The sequence below is a fragment of the Patagioenas fasciata genome, chromosome 1, assembly GCF_037038585.1.
Source record: "Patagioenas fasciata isolate bPatFas1 chromosome 1, bPatFas1.hap1, whole genome shotgun sequence".
NCBI classification, from domain to species: Eukaryota; Metazoa; Chordata; class Aves; order Columbiformes; family Columbidae; genus Patagioenas; species Patagioenas fasciata.
In genome coordinates, this window is record NC_092520.1 from 3430814 (window position 1) to 3451415 (window position 20602).

The 20602-nt window shown below is 46.6% G+C and overlaps 1 protein-coding gene across 1 annotated transcript in view; it reads left to right on the plus strand.

The window, feature by feature from the left end:
• The window catches only part of DGAT2 (diacylglycerol O-acyltransferase 2), a 28531-nt gene extending 10648 nt beyond the window's left edge, over nt 1-17883 (plus strand). The window contains exons 5-8 of the mRNA XM_065833646.2: nt 9949-10153; nt 14148-14322; nt 15249-15451; nt 16425-17883. Coding sequence (XP_065689718.1) covers nt 9949-10153; nt 14148-14322; nt 15249-15451; nt 16425-16579 — 738 coding nt within the window. The 3' untranslated portion in view covers nt 16580-17883. The remainder of the gene's footprint in view (nt 1-9948; nt 10154-14147; nt 14323-15248; nt 15452-16424) is intronic.
• The last annotated feature ends 2719 nt before the right edge of the window (nt 17884-20602 follow it).

Here is a 20602-nt window from a genome sequence, read left to right on the forward strand (position 1 = left end):
CGTAATGGGTAAGAATATCTGGCAAACCTATGCACCAGAAACTCTACCACTTCACAGGGAGCAAGGAAACAAGCTTCCAAGTCCAGCAGCTTTGGGGAAAGGGAGTTTCCAGCAGCAGGAATAACTCCAATTCTCCATCTTGTAACTCATTCCCCTTCTGCTTATGTTTTCCCTGCTAGTTCAGGTGAGTTGCAGACCAAGGACAAGGCTGTCAGTCGGCTCTGGGGACTGCAGAATTAGCTGAAGGACTTGGAAAGGAGCAGGGGCCGCATTCAGCTGGGAGGGAACTTGATCCTCTTTGGAAGGACACACGGCTGAAGGGACTATTATGTAAAGGCACTGGCACATCTTACTCAGCCTGAGCAAAAGAGAGGGACCTTGCAATGGCTTTTGATGAACCACCCTGTCCTAAGGTAGTCAAGTCTCAAAAGGCAGTAGGGAATCAAATGCCAGTAGGAAACCAAGCTGGTGTAGACTGTATTCCTCCTTTGGAAAGTCACTTGAGCTCTCAGGCTGCCTGAACAAACTGCTGGTGAACACCCTTGCCATATTCTTGCTGCTATTAACAGGTAACTCTTGGCAAATGTAGGTGTACATGGAAAAATACACTGCAACTGCACAGGCTGCAAGTGGCCGGTCAGCCCAGGTCTCTGAAAATGGAGAACAGAGCATGATTTAGTGTTGAAGGGTCTAAATTGGGTTGTCCTCTGGTGCCAAGTCCTCAGTACTGCAACAAACCCTGCCCTCTTGATATTGCTGAAGGCAAAACGGTGCTGGTTTCTACTGGGGGCATAATTCAAGAAGGTCACCAGTAACAGCCGGTCCCCTCATTTCATCTCTCCTTTGGTGTATTTAGCCCTCATCTTTGTGGGAACATGCTCTGTACCAGCCATGTGGGTCAGATCCACTCTATATATATTGTAAGTTTGTCAAACAGCTGGGTTGTTCAAGTAGGTTTAGATATGAGATTGAATAGATAAACCAAACTTCTGCTTTTTTAGGTAATTACTTAGTATTTCACATGATCCATTTGTGAGAACCCCTTGTAACTGTAATTCTGTTGCCATTAAAGGGGTAGCGTTGTGCAAGGTTTACAGAGCCCATCAGTAAATCATAAAATCATAGGATAGTTTGGGTTAGAAGGCACCTTCTAAGCTCATCCAGTTCAAGCTCAGAGGACCATCCAACCTGGCCAGGGATGTCATCCACCACCTCTCTGGGCAACCTGGGCCAGGCTCTCACCACCCTCAATGGTATGCAATGGTATGGTAAATGGTATGCAGAGAACATCATATGAGGGTTGACAACTGTAGCGTAACTCCTGCACCTGCTATGGGGGAACAGCCAGCTGGCTGCCTGCTGCTTAAAAGTTGCTATGGGGATTGTGGGGCTGTGAGGTACTAGAGGTGGTTGTTTGCAGTTATCAGGCTGATCTTAGAGGATGAACCATGAATATTATCACTTGTAAGGAGTGGCACCAACCACCAGAATGTCTTGGGCTTAAATTTATGGAAAGCACAGGAACTCCTTTGATAAACTTATTCACCTGTCTTCAGGCAAGAGGGAGACTGGGCTAGAGGGGAATCACTTCTGTCTGCAAAATCCCCCTTGTCTGAGTCCTGAACTGCCTGTGTAATGGCTTAGCAAGGCTTGGTTTGTCTCCCCAGCTTATGGTTTGTTGGGGCGGTCATCTGTTCTACCTCACCCTGTGCCATGGTCACAGCAATGACAATCTTACTGAGACACTTGTCATACTAAACTCAGCTTTTGCAAGCTCTGCCTGTAGAACTGTTACCAGCACAGGTAACGCTTGCATTAGAACTATTAGCTCAGATTTTACTCCTATCCAAGGAAACAAATAGGAAGTGGTACAGCAGATTATTTTTTCCAAAATCCTAAGGCCATCTCCCCAGGAATTAGGGAGCCAGTTCCCAGGGGGTAACAACTTCAGCACCAAATATTTCAGAAGCGGAGATTTCTCTGTGGTTGCAGGTCTCAAAGCCAGGGCTTCCTTGTGCCAAGATGGTGTGCGTTCACCAGTCTTGTGGCTGCAATCTGGATCTGATCAGACAGAAATGCCACCAGTATCGACCTCTGACAAATCTGTATGCTAGAACTTTCAGCTGGATCTGCTGCATCTTTCCACAGCTCTTCCTGCTGGTTTCTTTTATCAAGTAGCTGCACAAGAAGGTGGCTCTGCACATATTGATTGTGATTAGGCTTGGTCTCCACCTGAGTCAGCAGTGCTTCCTATCCTGAAACACCAGCAGGACTATTGTACCTGTATGTGGAGACACCCAGGTCATGTTTTGTAATACCAGGTGGATTTGGGAACCAGCCTCAATCCAGATCAATTCCTCTGCAACAGCAGAGCTTGTTCACATTCACCAGGGCTTCATGCAGTTGCTCTGACAGTAACAAGTTATTTTAGGGCACGGGGAGCTTAAGTTTGTCTGCTGCTTAGTGGCTGGCCTTACAAATAGTGCTTTAAGCTAAGCTGTACCTGAAGCAGCTGAGGAAGCTTCCAGCAAGCTAAATCCTGCTGCTGAACAGCCAGGTAAAGTCCAAGCTCTTGCAGGCGCGAACGTCCATCAAGTTGGACTCAATCCTTGTGTGTCCCTTCCAACTCAGGACATTCTATGGTGCTGTGCACTTGGCTGGACTCAGCCCCACTGCTCCATATGAGATGTCATGTGGGGAGTGCCACAATCTAAAGGTCTTTTAGTTAAAAAAGCCAGGACCGGACCGTGTTAACGCAGCCACCGCTTATCTCCATAGGCAATAGCACTTCAGATAGCGAGGACTGCAGACCTTTGGCTCACCTTTGTTGAGCAGTGAGCGTTTCAGATGTGTGCTATGAGACTTTCTTGGTCTCCTGCCAAGATGGGAGAGTCAGCAGCGTGCCAGAGCACGGTCTGTTGCAAGACAGCGACTCTTTTTGCGGCGCTTGTCTTGCACTTTTGTGGCTTGGCTGGCTTCCTGGTGAAGCTTCTCCTTGGTTTATTGGTATAGATGACTTACAGAATGGAAACAGAGGCTTTTGTTTCCTATGTGTGTAGCGTGGTGGCAATACTGAGAACCTGGAGGGGTCTTCAGGTCCTGGCATGAATTACTGGGAAAGTGAGATAATTTATTCTACAGCACTGCTGGGTGTGATGCAGCTAATTGCAATTGTTCTATTGTTTTGCAAGTTTATATGCTGACTACTGCAGATTGAATCCTGCAGGATGAGCTCTAACTTTCTGCTTTCTGCAAACTCCTGTGGTCACAGAGCTGTTCAGCTTTGCAAGTAGGCTGAGCACCCACTTAGATGTATTTTCATTCTGTTGTTTGGCTCCTGGTGCTGAGCAGTGGTGTCTCTGCAGTCCCATTTCTCTACACTGGAATGTGCTACTTATTCATCCTGTTGGTACAAATAAAATCAGCAATACTGTTCTTCGGACATATCTGACACTCAAATATTAACTAGTTTTTAACGTCATCGTGCTGCTCTGTTGCTCTGTAGGCACAATTAGATCTGTTAAATAAATCTGTTATTACTAGAGCAGATGGATGGACCTTTGCTCCCAGTGAAACAGGTTTGGTCTCAGACAGCAGCTGGGAACAGGCGTGTTAGTGCAGAGGGGTGAAGGTCCAGCTTCAGTCCCAGCACTGTGATCACCTGGCTGGGATGCAGCAGACTGAGCCTTTGAGGATGTGAGGGCTGTGTGGGACTGGAGAAAACCTTGAAGGCAAGAGGAAAAACCTGTTGGACTTTCAGAACAGAGTTGCATATGTGGTGTTGTCAAATGACACCTACAGCAATTCCTTAGGTCAACCTGATAAGGCAGCCCAGCAGCTCAGGGGTTGCTTGTTGAGGTGGAAGGTGCAACAAAACTAGTAGTGAGGGGTCAACCTCCTTCAGTTTTGCTTGAGACTAGAAATAAGTGATGACAGCACTTCAAAAATTGCTGCTTCCACATTAAATTTAGGAAGCAATGAAGTCTCTGCCTTTGCTGCTGGCAGGTCAGACTCAGGGCTGAGTTTATGCATTAACAGATCTAAAACCTGCACCACTTGCAGATAAGGACACAAACCTGTCTGACGCCTGGCAGTCCTTGCTTGCCCTGGCTTGACCTGAGTAGAGGAAGACAAGCTCACCTTCTGTTGTGGGACAACCTGTGGAAGGCAGTGGCAGCCTGCATGGGTCAGATTGCTGGGGGAAAAGCACAAATATATGAATCCCGGGCTGACTCTCAGACCTGTAAATCCCTGTTATGAGCATTGGATTATCACTGATTCTCCAGTGCTGCTCAGATATTCCCCTTTTTCCTTATCATGGGTGGGATGTGCAGGTGAGCCAGTTCCCTGCACATCCCTTATCTTGTTACAAAACTACTTGTGGAAGTGATGTGGGTGAGCAGGGTGGGTATCACAATATCACAGTATGTTTGGGATTGGAAGAGACCTCAAAAGATCATCCAGTCCAATCCCCCTGCTGGAGCAGGAACACCTAGGTGAGGTCGCACAGGAACATGTCCAGGTGGGCTTTGAATGTCTCCAGGGAAGGAGACTCCACAACCTCCCTGGGCAGCCTGGGCCAGGCTCTGCCACCCTCACTGACAAGAAGTTTCTTCTCAAATTTCAGTGGAACCTCTTGTGTTCCAGTTTGAACCCATTACCCCTTGTCCTATCATTGTTTGCCACTGAAAAGAACCTGGCTCCATCCTTGTGGCACTCACCCTTTATATATTTATAAACATTAATAAGGTCACCCCTCAGACTCCTCTTCTCCAAACTAGAGAGACCCAGCTCCCTCAGCCTTTCCTCACACGGGAGATGCTCCACTCCCTTAATCATCTTTGTTGCCCTATGCTGGACTCTCTCCAGCAGTTCCCTGTCCTTCTGGTACTGAGGGGCCCAGAACTGGACACAATATTCCAGATGGGGTCTCACCAGGGCGGAGTAGAGGGGAAGGAGAACCTCTCTTGATCTACTGACCACCCCCCTTGTAGCACACCTGAGGATGCCATTGGCCTTCCTGGCCACAAGGGCCCAGTGCTGGCTCATGGGCATCCTGTTGTCCACCAGGACCCCCTACACTGCTCTCTAATATGTAATTTTCCAACCTATACTGGAACCTGGGGTTGTTCCTGCCCAGATGCAGGACTCTACACTTGCCCTTGTTAAATTTCATCAGGTTATTCCCCACCCAACTCTCCAGCCTGTCCAGGTCTCTGATGGCAGCACAGCCTCTGGTGTGTCAGCCACTCCTCCCAGCTTAGTGTCATCAGCAAACTTGCTGGCAGTCACTCTATTCCCTCATCTAAATTGTTAATGAATATATTGAATAATATTGGCCCCAGTACTGACCCCTGAGGCACTCCACTAGATACTGGCCTCCAACTAGATTCGGCACCATTGACCACCACTCTCTGGCTTCTCTCCTTAAGCCAGTTTGCAACCCACCTCACTACTCTATTGTCCAGACCACACCTCCTCAACTTAGCCGTGAGGATGCTGTGAGGGACTGTGTCAAAGGCTTTACTGAAGTCAAGGTAGACCACATCCACCCCTCTGCCATCATCCATCCACCTTGTTACATTCTCATAAAAGGCTATGAGGTTGGTCAAGCACGACTTCCCCTTGGTAAAGCCATGCTGACTGCCCCTAATGACCCTCTTATCCCTGATGTGCCTTGAGATGACACCAAGGATAAGCTGTTCCATTACTTTCCCAGGGACAGAGGTGAGGCTGACCGGTCTATAATTATCTGGGTCCTCCTCCTTGCTCTTTTTGAAGACTGGAGTGACATTTGCTTTCCTCCAATCCTTGGGCATCTCTCCCGTTTCCCAAGACTTGGCAAAGATGATGGAGAGCGGTCCAGCAATGACTTCAGCCAGCTCCCTCAGCACCCATGGATGCATCCCATCTGGACCCATGGATTTATGGATGTCCAGACTATTTAATTGCTCCCTAACCCAGTCCTCATTGACTAAAGCAAACTCCTCCATTGACCTGGCTTCATCCAGGGTCTCAGGGATACAGGGCTCCTCAGGACAGCCTCCAGCAGAGTAGACAGAGACAAAGAAGGCATTCAGCAATTCTGCCTTCTCTGTGTCTTCTGCCACCAGGGCACCCACCCCATTCATCAGTGGGCCTACATTGCCTCTAATATTAACTTTTTTAAATACATAGCAGATAAAACTTTTTGCTGTCCTTGACCCCTCTCTCCAGCTGTAATTCTAAGGATGCCTTGGCTACCCTAGCTGCCTTCCTACATCCTCTAACAGCAGCCTTATATTCCTCCCAAGTAGCCAGTCCCTGCTTCCATGACCTGTAAACTCTCCTCTTCTGCTTGAGCGTACCCAACAGATCCCTATTCAACCACGCAGGCCTTCTGGCTCCCTTCCTCGACTTCCTACGTGTGGGGATGCTCTGATCCTGAGCATGGAAGAAGCAATCTCTGAATGCAATCCAGCTCTCTTGGGCCCCTTTTCCTTCAAGCAGTCTTGCCCATGGGATTTCCCCTAGCAATTGCTTGAAAAGGCCGAAGTTAGCCCTGCCAAAGTCCAGGGTTGCAATTCTACTTGCTATCCTGTTCCTGCTACACAAGATGCTGAACTCCACCATCTCGTGGTCACTGCAACCCAGACAGCCCTCAACCTTTACTGCTTCGACCAGACCCTCTTTGTTAATAAGGATGAGATCCAGCAGTGCACCTCTCCTGGTCGGCTCCTCCACCATCTGCATGAGGAAGTTATCATCAATGCACTGGAGGAACCTCCTGGACTGTGGCTGGCTGGCTGAATGGTCCTTCCAGCAAACATCAGGGAAGTTAAAATCACCCACAACAACCAGGGCCTGTGACTGTGAGGCCACCAACCCTATGTCTCTGTAAGATATAAACTTGCTGGAGAGGGGCCAGAGGAGCCACAGAAATGATCTGAGGCTGGAACAGCTCTGCTGGGAGGACAGGCTGAGAGAGCTGGGGTGTTCAGCTGGAGAAGAGAAGCTCTGGGGAGACTTAGTGCGCCCTTTCGGACTTAAAAGGGGCTGATAAGAAAGATGCGGACAGACTTTTGAGCAGGGTTTGTTACAACAGGACAAGAGGTAATGGTTTTAAACTGAAGGAGTGGAGATTTAGATTAGATATAAGGAAGAAATGTTTTACACTAGGAGTGGTGAGAGCCTGGCCCAGGTTGGCCAGAGAGGTGGTGGATGAACCATCCCTGGAGACATCCCAGGCCAGGCTGGACGGGGCTCTGAGCAACCTGAGCTGGTGAAGATGTCCCTGCTCATGGCAGGGGTGGCACTGTGGGAGCTTTGAAGGTCCCTCCCAACCCAAACTATTCTATGATTTGTAATGGGAGGTCTTGGAAAGCAAACACAGAGGGATAAGGCCACATCTTGGCTGGGTCTTGTGTGAGGTATGCAAGCAATGGGTTCCCTTGGGAACAAGGTGTCATTGCATGTGGTAGAGGGGCTGGAACAGGGTGCTTATCATGGCTGGCAAGCAGGAAAACAGCATGTTTTCCATATGAGAGCAGATAAGTGGCTTTGCCAAGCTCGGCTCACAAACTCCTCATGCTCCAGAGTGACAAGGACAAACCTTCTGTTTCAGCCAGTTTCCGTTTCAAGCAGCTGTGCTTCGTGCAGATGACGGATGAGGCTTGGAGCCTGAAAACTCCAGCCTTGTTCTGACAAGAGCTCTAAGAAGTGTCTGACACTGGTCCAACTAAACCATGAGTGTCTGTAGGCACCAGGCCTTGAGTTTGTCCTTCTGACCCTCTGTGCTGGTGAGAACCCCTGCAGTGCTGGTCCAGCTCTGGGTCCTCAGCACAGGACACACATGGACCTGCTGGAGAGGGGCCAGAGGAGCCCCAGGAATGATGCGAGGTTGGAACAGCTCTGCTGGGAGGACAGGCTGAGAGAGCTGGGGTGTTCAGCTGGAGAAGAGAAGCTCCAGGGAGACCTTAGTGTGGCCTTTCTGGACTTAACGGGCTTGAGAAGAAAGATGGGAACAGACTTTTGAGCAGGGCCTGTTGTGATAGGACAAGGGGTGATGGTTTTAAACAAAAGGAGTGGAGATTTAGATTAGATATAAGGAAGAAATGTTTGACACAGAGTGGTGTGAGCTTGTCCCAGATTGTCCAGAGAAGTGGTGGATGAACCATCCCTGGAGACATCCCAGGCCAGGCTGGACGGGGCTCTGAGCGACCTGAGCTGGTGAAGATGTCCCTGCTCATGGCAGGGGTGGCACTGGATGAGCTTTGTAGGTCCCTCCTACCCAAACCATTCTATGATTCCGTGATACAGCTGAGCAAGAGCTCACAGATGGAGGAATTTGTTTTCCCTCTAGCCTTTCCTGAAGACTGGTTTCCAGTTTATATTCTGGAGAGCACTGTTTGCCCTAACTGGTCAAGGGACAGCCCTCCCACTCTGGGGAGTGAAAGCCAAGTCATCTACTAATTGGGCAAGAAGGGAAAGGGGAGTTTGACTTGATGTGACACAGGCTGTGGGGTTCTACAGAGTTGCTGCAACCACAAGCATCTGCAAGTGCTTCCTGGAGCCCTACGTGACCTCAAAGCTAGTGGAAAGCATGGAGGTGGGGGCTGTAAACGTGCTCAACCCGCTGCAGTGTCTTGCCTGTATTGCAGCTGCCGTCTTAAATAACATGAGTGCTGTAGCCTGGTCTGGGGACAGTGATAGGAATATGGGGAGGAGGGCATCAAATTTCTGGCCACGCCACTTCAGCGTGTCGCAATGGCACTTCAGCTGCCCATAGCATGATTCAACAAAACGGACCTGCTTGCTTAATGCCAAAGCACTTCTTGGCCAAGACGGTGGAGTATGTAATGCTGATGTGACGTCTTGGAAATCTGTGTCCTTTCCTATAGGAGCTGATATGCAGTGACCTTTTCGTGTACAATTTGAGGGAGGGGGTGCATGGAGTGCACATGGCTGAAGGTGCAACTGGGGTTGTAGGTCCCGCCTCAGTCTGAGAGCTAATGGGGTGTTGCATTTGGCAAAACCTGGCACCATTACAGCTTGGAAAAGATTACATTTGATCCCTGCTTCTGCAGGGTGATGCAGCAGTCCTTTTGTTTGCTTACTCAGACTGATTGCATACTGTCAGGGAAAGATGTTTTGATGCTGTTCCTACTTATAACATCAAGAATCCTCTGGCATGAGTGCTACCAGGGTATGGGTTGTGCTTTGGAGTGTCCACGCTGCACAAACAGATGAGCACATGGCTAGGAATATTGCACAATCCCAGACCAACCTGATTACTCCTCCTGGAGCATGTCCTGCAGAAATTGGAGCATTTTGCTACGGATACCTTGAGGTGTCTTGTTGGTCATTTGGCATGTAGGTCAGAACAAGGCCTTCTGAAAGGGGTAATTTGCAGTGGTAAGCCACCATTCCACATATTTTCTCTCTTGGAGGGTGGCCAACTGGTGTATTAAGTGGTAGGACCTTTTTTCAGGTATTAAGCAAACTTGCTTCTGTTATGGGACAGTGATTTTTATTCGTGTTTCTCCTCTCATACTGGGATGGGAGCCACTAATGTGGTGAGAGAGGACCTGGAAGGAGGCGTAGCTGAAGTAACATGGCCATGAAGAACTTGGTTGGTTTGGACAAGAAGCTCGCAAGAATACTTTTGGGAGGAGTGGAGAAACAAAGGGCACAGGTTACTGCAACCCAGCCCCTATTCCTGCTTGGCTGGCAGTTGTCTTCTGTCCAAGCTCACCCTGTTTATTCTGTTCCTTCTGCTTGGGGAACTGAAATCTAAGTGGCTGCTCTTACCACAAGCTCTGAGATCCAGAACAGCCCATATCCCCATCCCTTAACCTGTTCTTGGTGGGAAGAGACACAAAATTTGGGGACTTCTAATTTTTTTTCCTTTTTTTTCCTTATTACCTGAAAATATCTGTTTTCATGTGAGCTCACTCTGTTCTTTTGTAGCTGGTTAAAACTCACAATCTGCTGACCACCAGGAATTACATTTTTGGGTATCATCCACATGGCATCATGGGCTTGGGTGCCTTTTGCAACTTCAGCACAGAGGCCACGGGTGTCAGCCAGAAATTCCCTGGGATCCGACCATACCTCGCTACCCTGGCTGGAAACTTCAGGATGCCCATTTTGAGGGACTACTTAATGTCTGGTGGTAAGTGTAAGAACGCTGTGTTCCTCCTACTCATACCCTTGTTTCTGAACTGTCTTCCCTTCTTTCAGGTGAAAACCTGTGGCAGAAACTCACATAATCATTTATTTCTGATAGCATCACAGAAAGGTTGCTTTTGTATAGTTGTCAAGAGGAATATATGAATAAATGGGATTACCATGGACTGTGGGGGCTGTTGTTCCTCTGCATTCATCCTGAACTCAAGGATACTCTTGTTCAAAGGCATAGAACTATAGAATAATTTGGTTTGGAAGGGACCTTCCCAGCTCCCCCAGTGCCACCCCTGCCATGAGCAGGGACATCTTCACCAGCTCAGGTTGCTCAGAGCCCCATCCAGCCTGGCCTGGGAAGTCTCCAGGGATGGGGCATCCACCACCTCTCTGGCCAACCTGGGCCAGGCTCTCACCACCCTCAGGGGCAACAATTTCTTCCTCACGTGTAGATAGTAAAGATATCTGACATTTGTAGTTGTGAGTGAAGAAGATAGAGACATGGGAGCGAGTTGTCCTGGTTATCATTAGGAGGTACTGGTAGATGAAGAAGTCACACCAAATGAAAACATAAATTATTAATTAGTCTTTGAAATGTGAATACCAGGATTAGCTCTGCTCCTGGGCTCATTATCACATGAGCTGTCACACATCAGGTCTTACGGTGATGACAGATGCCCTCTTCACCCAGCCACGTTTTTAGATGCCTGCCAGGAGTAAAAAGCCTGGGGTATTAATAGAATTGTTTCGATTGGAAGAACCCCTTAAGATCATAGAGTCCAACCATAATGTAACTATAGCACTAAACTATGTCCCTAAGAACCTCGTCTGAATGTATTTTAAACCCCTCCAAGAATGGTGACTCCACAACTTCCGTGGGCAGCCTGTTCCAATGCTGTCAAGAAATTTTTCCTAATATCCGATCTGAACCTCCCGGGCACAACTTGAAGCCATTTCTTCTTGTCCTATCCCTTGCTGCTTGGGAGCAGAGGTTTGCATGGTTTCAGCTGTTCAAAGAGCCCTTTCCCTGAAAAGATGAGTCACAGGGAACAGACCACGATACAAGTTTGCTGAATGACATTGATCGTTTTGTTCTAATGGACTCCAGTATTTTAATGACAGAGAGCTTGTAGGTTGTGGCTGGGCAGAAGAAAAAGTGTTGAAGTCCTCAAGAAACTGTTCTTGGATGGCCCAATCTTCCTTTTCAGAGCAAGGATGCCTGTTGGTCAGGTAGTGATGAGGGGCTAAAGACCATGACTTGAACAATCCAGTGCCCTTTTTGCTTTTCCTGGAGCAGATTCACCAATAAATGACCTTTTTTTTTAAAAAAAAAAAGATATAGTATATTGATATAGTATATTGATATAGTATATTGATATAGTATATTGATATAGTATATTGATATAGTATATTGATATAGTATATTGATATAGTATATTGATATAGTATATTGATATAGTATATTGATATAGTATATTGATATAGTATATTGATATAGTATATTGATATAGTATATTGATATAGTATATTGATATAGTATATTGATATAGTATATTGATATAGTATATTGGCTGAATCTGACTGGAGAGAGGACAGGAGTAGCTGTACTTGGCCTTGACTTGCTAGGTTTGACTGTTTCCAAGATTACTGCCCTAATCTGGTGAGGGAGAGGAAACTACCTGGACCCGGTGCAGAAAAGATGGTTTTTCCTGAAAGCTGGTTTCTATCATCCTGCATCAGATAGAAAGCTGCTGTGTGAAGTGCATAATTCCCATAATTTGGGAATTCTGCAGGACAGCAGTGCATGAGAAGGTGGGATCTTCTTTCTAGTCTATCCTGTCTATCAACTTATTTCATGGGTCACTGAAGTTTCCACAGAGCATTAGCTTTTCTATATTTAAAAACAAAACCAAACAAACAAAAACTCAAACATGTTAAATCTGCTCAAGATGACTGGTGGAGAAATCATGTGGCCAGTCAGCGCTTCTTCCCTCTTTTTTTTGGAAGGAAAATGGGAGGAGACATGAGCAACATTGCTGCTGATTGGGGTGGCCTGGCCATCCTTGAGCTTTGTGGTTAAATCAGGTGGAAATTCTGCTTCCTTTTTATTTAGGACTATAGGTGTGATCTCGTGGACAAAGTTAACTTTCTGAAAACCACTGCTGATTTTCACTTCTCCTATACTGGAACTTAAGGGTGTCACTACAAAGGCTTTAACTTCACTTGGGAAGTGCTGATGATCAATCCTTTTTTTTGGGGATTAATCACTTCAGGTGAAATCCTAACAAGTATTACCATACCAATACACACACTTAGGTGGTTTACAACCAACTGTTGTATATCACGATGTTTTATAAGCTGCTAGAGACTAGAGCTATAGTGGGAAACCTTTAAGGCATGAGGGATGGCCAGAAAATCCTATATACTGTGTAAATGTGCTCAAGAGCACAATTCAGCTATTGCCATTTGTCTGCATGTCTCCTTGCATTTTCTGGAGGAAGGATTTCAATGATCAGTGCTTTGAGCAGGCACAATCTCCTTCTGCTAACAAGTGTGAAATGGCTCAGAATAAATCTGTGCTGTCCCAGTAGCCAGAGCTATGTAGTCACAATGACCCTTGGTGTGGAAAATGGGAGAAGTACGAAGGCTTCTGTCTGTCCTGCGGAGCAGCAAGCACAGCCTGAGCCTTTCAAAGGAAACATAGTCAAGGAGAGTTGTAACTCTGCCAAAAGAAATGGGGTTTTCGTCTTCAAATCTGGCTGATTTGTCTCAAGTGAGGTCTGCTCCCCTGTGGTCTGGAGCTGCGATTGCTTGGTGACGACGATGCCCAGGGTTTCAGGATGCACACAAAAGCTTGCAGACTCGCTCTGTACAATCCCATGGGACTCATTCATCACTTAGTTCTTGGGCCAAGTGGTGGCTACCACGAGACGTGCAGAATCAGCTTCTAAAATTAAATTGTGTAATACTGCCCTTCCTAGTGCGATGACCTTAAGTACTCAACACAGCTCAGATATGTGTGGATGGGAATGTAAATGACGGTATCTCCTTCTCCTTGCCTTATCCCAGCCAAAAATGTGAGGCATGATTAAGCTCTGACAATAACTGTAGGATAAAAGTATGAGTTTTGGGAGCAGAGAATCAAACTTTCTAGCAGTTTTTAGAGCAATAGGGTAGAAATTAAAAGACCTCTCTTTCATTAGGCTGAATTATAAGATCCCCAGAGCAAAGACTGATGTTTTAGAGCAAGGAGTGCCTTGTAAAGCTGGAGTACCGTGACTGATAGTAGAACCCTGTCCTTTCCAGTGTGGGATAGCTGGAAAGGCTTTTCCACACACTTGTCTCAGTATGGACTTACCTGAGTTTCTGTTGCATACATCTCTTCCATCCCAGGAGAGCACAGAATTGTGTTCTTGCCTTGCAAGAACTTGATGTTATTTCAGAAAAATAAATTGATTCATAATATACCTGCCTCAGGAAGGTTTGCTTGTTTATTCTTTTTTTTTTTGCATCACAAAAGCATCGTCCCAAAGGAAGACTTATTCTACTGCTTGGTTTTGCTGAGGAACTGGTCAAATTCAGTTCCTCATCCACCAAAATAACACAACTGCTTTGCTTCCCCCGTAAAGATAAACCAGCTCCTGCTGCAAAGCTTACTTGGAAGAAGGATGGCTTAGTGATGCCAAAGGCAATTGTTTAAGCCCAGAAGAAAACCCTTGCTGAAATCTTCCATGTTAAGGCAACTTTTTGAGACTGGTGTTGGGTGGAGTTTATGACCGAGTCTAGTGCTGTCCAGGTCTGTTCACTGCTTGTTTAGTTAAAGAGCAGGTTGTCTGACAATATACCCAACCCTTTGTGGTAACAAGGAAGGTGGACAACTCAACTTGCAATCAAGGCACAAATTCCTTGCTACAAATTTGCCTGGTGTCTTCAAGATCCTCTTGATCTTGCAGCTTGACCCTTATGTCTGTCTCTTGGATACGCAGGTATATGCCCTGTGAACCGTGACAGCATAGACTACATCTTGTCCAAGAACGGCAGCGGCAATGCCATCATCATTGTGGTCGGAGGGGCAGCGGAGTCCCTGAATTGCACCCCGGGGAAGAACTCTGTGACGCTGAAAAACCGAAAAGGGTTCGTGAAACTGGCTCTACGGCACGGGTAAGAGGCAACCTCAATGAGTGTGATACTATTAGCATAGGAAATTTGATTATATCCCCTGAAGCAGCTGATGTTTTGGGTAGATTCTTCTTTCTGCAGTCATACTGCGTGTTGTGGGTGTCTACTTAGCATCAGACATATGTGCATGTCCTGCCTTCTGCCCCTGAGCAGAGGACAGGGGCAAAAAGAGGTCTAAGAGAGAAGGAGGCTTCCAGGGTTAAGGAGAGGCAGGTGGCAGTAACCTGTGTGGGGCATTACCTGCACAGCTAGGGATCCCATGAGTCTGAAAGAGAATGTCCATCAAAAATCAGAGATGACAATATGTGGAGGGGTTTCTACTAGATGGAGATTTGTTATTGAACTAGCCAGGCCCAAAGGAATTTCAAGGCCACCTCAGAAAGCTGAAAACAGGACCTGCTGTGGGAGTAAAACAGTTCTGCAACAACAGAGCAGCTACATGACGTAAATCAACAGACCTATCAGCAGTGAGACTCAGGTGCATGGACAGCTTGTGAACATAGGCAATATCCAATCAGCTAATGCATGCTTGGAGCGTGGACGCATGATCAGGAAATAACTGCGTATATAAGGAGGCTTGTTTCTGTAATAAATGGCTTTGTGTGATTCACATTGAATCGGAATGCAGAGTCCTTTATTCATTCCAACAACAATACATGGAAGCATATTCCATACCTGACTGGGTGGTGTTTGACTGGCCCATTGCCAGGATAGTTATCTTCTTTCATACCTTAAAAGTGTATCTACCATAACACGTGAAGTCTGGCTGACTTATGTCAGTACCTTGCACTGCAAACAAAGCTCTGGGCAGTAAAATCTGCAAATGTGCAGCCTGACAGAGTACATGGCAGTGAGGGTGGTGCTGTAGACCAGGGGTGTGGGTTCCTAACATCTTGCCGTCTTTCTAGTGCGGACTTGGTTCCTGTCTACTCCTTCGGGGAGAATGAAGTGTACAAGCAGGTGATCTTTGAGGAGGGCTCCTGGGGAAGATGGGTTCAGAAGAAGTTTCAGAAGCACATTGGCTTTGCTCCATGCATCTTTCATGGCCGTGGCCTCTTCTCCTCCAACACCTGGGGGTTGTTACCTTACTCCAAGCCCATCACCACTGTTGGTAAGGACTTAGTATAAACACTCTATGTTCCTTTCTAGGTAGTAGCATATTTGAGTCTATGCCATGCCCCTACTCTAGTTGCTCTTGCAGTCTTGACTATAAAACCGCTTTTCCTTCTATATTAAACATTCCAGCACATCTTAGAATGAGCTAGAAGAGTTTCTAGAGGCTGCACATCTCTCACCATGCTCTACTGCCAGCCAGTTTTGCCAGAGAGCTCTTTTTGGGGAAAAATATACTGTAGCTGCTACCTTCTGTTATCTTGGTGGGCTGAAGTTGGAAGCAGCCTTTGAGTCTTCCAACTCAAAGCAACGAGGCTCTAAGGTAGAGAAAAAAGTGGGGTTTTGCTTTTTCCAGTGTGTATAGGGGAATATACAAGAGCTGCAGCTTTTATTCTTGGAGGGATTTATCACTCTTCTGTAAGCAGAAGCAAGTGGGACTTCCCGCTAGTGAAGCAGAGTCTCTGCAGTGCTGGCATTTGTGTAGTGGGAACTGGGGCTGTTTAGTCTGGAGGAGGCTGAGGGGAGACCATCTCGCTGTCTACAACTGCCTGAAAGGAGGTTGTAACATCGAGAGTGTTGGTCTTTTCTCCCAAGTAACAAGAAATAGGACAAGAGGAAATGGCCTCAAGTTGCGCCAGGAGAGGTTTAGATGGAATATTAGGAAAGATTTCTTCACGGAAAGGGTTTTTGGGCATTGGAACAGGCTGCGCAGGGCAGTGGTGGAGTCACCATCCCTGGACAGGTTTAAAAGGCATTTAGATTAGGTTCTTAAGGACATGGTTTAGTGCTAAAGTTAGGTTGTGGTTGGACTCAGTCCTGAGGGTCTCGTCCAGCTGAAGAGATTCTATGGTTTAGTGCCAGAGTTGGGTTAATGGTTGAACTTGATGATCTTGAGGATCTCTTCCAACCAAAATGGTTCTATGATTCTAAGAGCATTGAACCTAACATGTGGATTTTATCTTTTTTATCAGTTGGGGAGCCCATCACCATCCCCAAAATCGATAATCCATCCCAGAAGGAAGTGGACTTCTACCACAGCATGTATGTGGACTCCCTGGTCAAACTCTTTGACAAGTATAAGAGCAAATTTGGTCTGCCAGAGACTGAGGTCTTGGAAGTCAACTGAAGGGAACTGGTGCAGCAGCATCATCTTCTCTCAGAATCAACACATTTTCTCCAGGAGTCCACACTGTCATCGTGTACTTGAAAGCATGTGTGGGTGTCTGTGTCTTTCAAAGAAAGTGTTTAAAGTATTGTTAGACCATTTAAAAAAAAAAAAAACAAAACAAAAAAAAACAAAAAAGTTTTTACTTTGGATAAATCCCATTACAAAACTCTTTCTACTCAAAAAAAGAGCACAACTCCCCATTGCTATGAGGATTTGGATGGGATAAATTATTGCCTTTGTAATCTGCTACATAATGCTGTTGGATTGCCAGCAATGAATTACAAGCATTCCTACAGCTACTGTACTCACCAGCACAAGCTATTTTGGGAGAGTAGGATTCTACTGGTTTTTGATCAAAAACCCAGCAGTTTGGTTTGACCGAGACAGCAGTATTACAGGCATGTTGCACAAGAGTCATGTTAAGACATGCTTAGATAGCACAAGGGCATTTCTTGCTTTGGAAAAGCCCCTTCTGAAAGCACAAGCAGGCTGCCAAACCCCCTGGTGCAGCATCTACTGTAGATGGTACAGGAAACCAAAGGATATCGCGAGCCTGGATCTCGTTCCACACAGCATGATGGATAATTTGGTGGCTGTAATGTCACCGCTTGTATTTTGAATGTCGGTTTAGAAGCGGGTCTGTCCCAGGCGCTGCTTGCACTGAGGCATTTAGTTGGAAATATGGGATGCCTTCATAATCAGGAAACTCCAAGGACAAGTTCCAGGAGCAATGGGATGGTGCAATCGCGTGGCCCTGGTGTTGCAGACCCTTGGGGTAGCCTGTAGGGAGAAATGCAGTTGGGACTATTCATGGAAGTGTTTTGGATCCCAAAAGCATTTGGGGAAAGCTAAGAGTAACTTCTGCCCAAAGAGATGGCTTTTAAATATTCCGTCCAGTGAATGTAAAGGAGTAACCTTTCCATGCATAGGATCTAAAGTGAGTGGCTTTTAAAGTGTTTATAAAATGTTTACATGGGTGTTAACGCTGCTGGTAGTGAGATTCCTTCAGAGTACAAATTGTTTATGTATAAACCTGAAACATTGCACTACTTGCATGTCTGACCTGCCTTTTCAACAGATCAGTTGAGTGTATTTTGAGCTCCAAAATGTGCCTTTCTTCCACGCAAGAGGACGGTACTTCACATTCCTGGAATCTTGCCTCTAAATACAAATGTTCATCTGTCATATTTGATAGACTATTGTATTACAGAGTATCAATTTTTTTGTACAAATTTCTAGAAATAAACTTGGGCAAAACCGGTGGTTTTCTGTGGTCTCTTTGGTGTTGCTGTGGTAGGTGGCTGAGTTTGTTACAGCAGTTCTGTGTGATTTCAGCTGTACCTTGGCTTTTATGGGGAGAAAACTGGTCTGTCTGTCCAAAAGTGGATCCACATTAATCTGTGTTGTCCCTGCATGGGACACCTATGGTAAGCTAAGCAAATCTTCATGGTTTTAGGTTGGGTTTTTGGCTGTCAGTGTAAAAGGAGTTATGGCAGCCTACATGTCTGGCCCTCCTTTACTGAGCAAAGAAGTTCATACCCTATTGCTCCTTTCAGGAAATTACTGTGGGTTTTGGTGCTGCCTATCACAGAATCCCAGAATGTCAGGGGTTGAAGGGCCCTGGAAAGCTCATCCAGTGCAATCCCCCCATGGAGCAGGAACACCCAGCTGAGGTTCCACAGGAAGGTGTCCAGGCGGGTTTGAATGTCTGCAGAGAAGGAGACTCCACAACCTCCCTGGGCAGCCTGGGCCAGGCTCTGACACCCTCACCAGGAACAAGTTTCTTCTCAAATTTAAGTGGAACCTCCTGTGTTCCAGTTTGTACCCATTGCCCCTTGTCCTATCATTGGTTGTCACTGAGAAGAGCCTGGCTCCATCCTCATGACACTCCCCCTTTCCATATTGATCCCCAGGAATGAGTCCCCCCTCAGTCTCCTTTTCTCCAGCTCCAGAGCCCCAGCTCCCTCAGCCTTTCCTCACACGGGAGATGCTCCACTCCCTTCAGCATCTTGGTGGCTGCGCTGGACTCTCTCCAGCAGTTCCCTGTCCTTCTGGAACTGAGGGGCCACAACTGGACACAATATTCCAGGGGTGGTCTCCCCAGGGCAGAGCAGAGGGGCAGGAGAACCTCTCTGACCTACTGACCACCCCCTTCTAACCCGCCCCAGGTACCATTGGCCTTCCTGGCCACAAGGGCCCAGTGCTGGCTCATGCTCACCCTGCTGTCCCCAGCACCCCCAGGTCCCTTTCCCCTACACTGCTCTCCAACAGCTCCTTCCCCAACTTACACTGGAACCTGGGGTTGTTCCTGCCCAGATCCAAGACTCTACACTTGCCCTTGTTCTAGTTCATTCCATTTCTCCCCGCCCAACTCTCCAGCCTGTCCAGGTCTCTGATGGCAGCACAGCCTCTGGCGTGTCAGCCACTCCTCCCAGCTTGGTGTCACAAGCAAACTTGCTGACAGTCACTCTATTCCCTCATCCAAGTCATTACTGAATATATATTGAATAATACTGATCCCAGGACTGACCCTTGGGGGGCTCCACTAGATACAGGCCTTGCACAAAGAGCTGGATTGCATCCCTGATCCCCAGCTGAGGAAATCCTTCCAGCTCCTGTCAGAGTGCCCAGCCTTACGCCACCAGAGGTGCAAAGTGCTCCAGAAATAACACACATGGCTGTAAAGTTCATGTGACCCTTTTTAGTAACAACTAAAGGGTTTAACCTGTTGTCTGTTGGGCTGGGTCTGGTCTATGAGCTATGGAATTGGTCCATCAATGCTGGCTGTTGCTCATCAAGGTGAAAGCTAAACTTAATCTTCACCCTTTGTAGGCTTGGCCAATGCAGTTTGGAAGCCTCCTGTTCCACACAATAAACATTGTGTTATTAACGTCTTTTCACACCTTGTAAAATTGGTTTGGTCCTCATGTTTTCTGCTAGAAAACATAAAGGTTGGGTTTCCAGTGACTTGGCTAGAAACCATAACAAAGCAAGCCATGAATGCTCTGCTCTAAGCCCTTGGCAGAAACCCGGGGAACTCAGTTCTTCCAGAGTTTTTTCCAAGCGATGCATTCAATTTTCAAGTTCTGTATCAAAGCACAGCTGCTACTTGACAATCCCCCTAGTGCAGAGGAACAGGGGATCTATTCCAAGTTAGGATCCATTCCTGAAAAAGGCTGCACTAATAAATGTCCTGTAGTTGTCCATACTGCAAGGTGGGACTAGCTCTGATCAAAACTCTTGGCTGTGCTGGAAGTCCCTTTAAGTAAGGTCTAACATGGGATTGTCACTACATGTTGTTCTTTTCTCCCCGTTTTCCACCAGTCTATAAAAGGCGGATGGTCTTTTGATCTTATCTTGTGCCTAAGGTACCAGCCAAGGACATCTTAGTTTCATACAAGTTTCAACCACCCTTCTAAGCTGAGCTCATGGACAAATGACTTCTTCCAAGCTGTTTTTTCCTGCAGTTGGTTTTCCTTTCTTATGCCAACTTTAGGAGTAAGAGCCTTACCTAAAGTTAATCTCTGGCTTGTGAGGTATTTGAGGATTTTGATTGATTTTACAAAAGACTCGGTAGGGGTGTCCTGGTAATGAAGGTACCGTCCATGCACCTACATTTTCCTATTTAGGTCCTTGCCTATGTACCGTAGAGACTTCTTGGAGAGGAGCTGACTTTGATGTACACAGCATTCGGAACAGAAGAGATTGCATTGTAAAATAACCTAAACGTTAATAGAAGTTTATAAACTCTGACTTGGCAGTGACCACCCTATGAGCTGCAGGGACAGCATCAGGATGTTATCACTATATTTTTGCCTTCTTGTTGTCCAGGCACCTTCCTTTGGCCAAAAAAACAGAGGTAGGCTCCTGCCCATGATAGACCAGCCCTGGTAAAGCCGTTGTCAGAGTATTTTTTGAGAAATGGGTATCTTTGCTTTTCTGTGGACCTCTCTTGCCTTTAGCTCAGCAACCTCCCCTTTC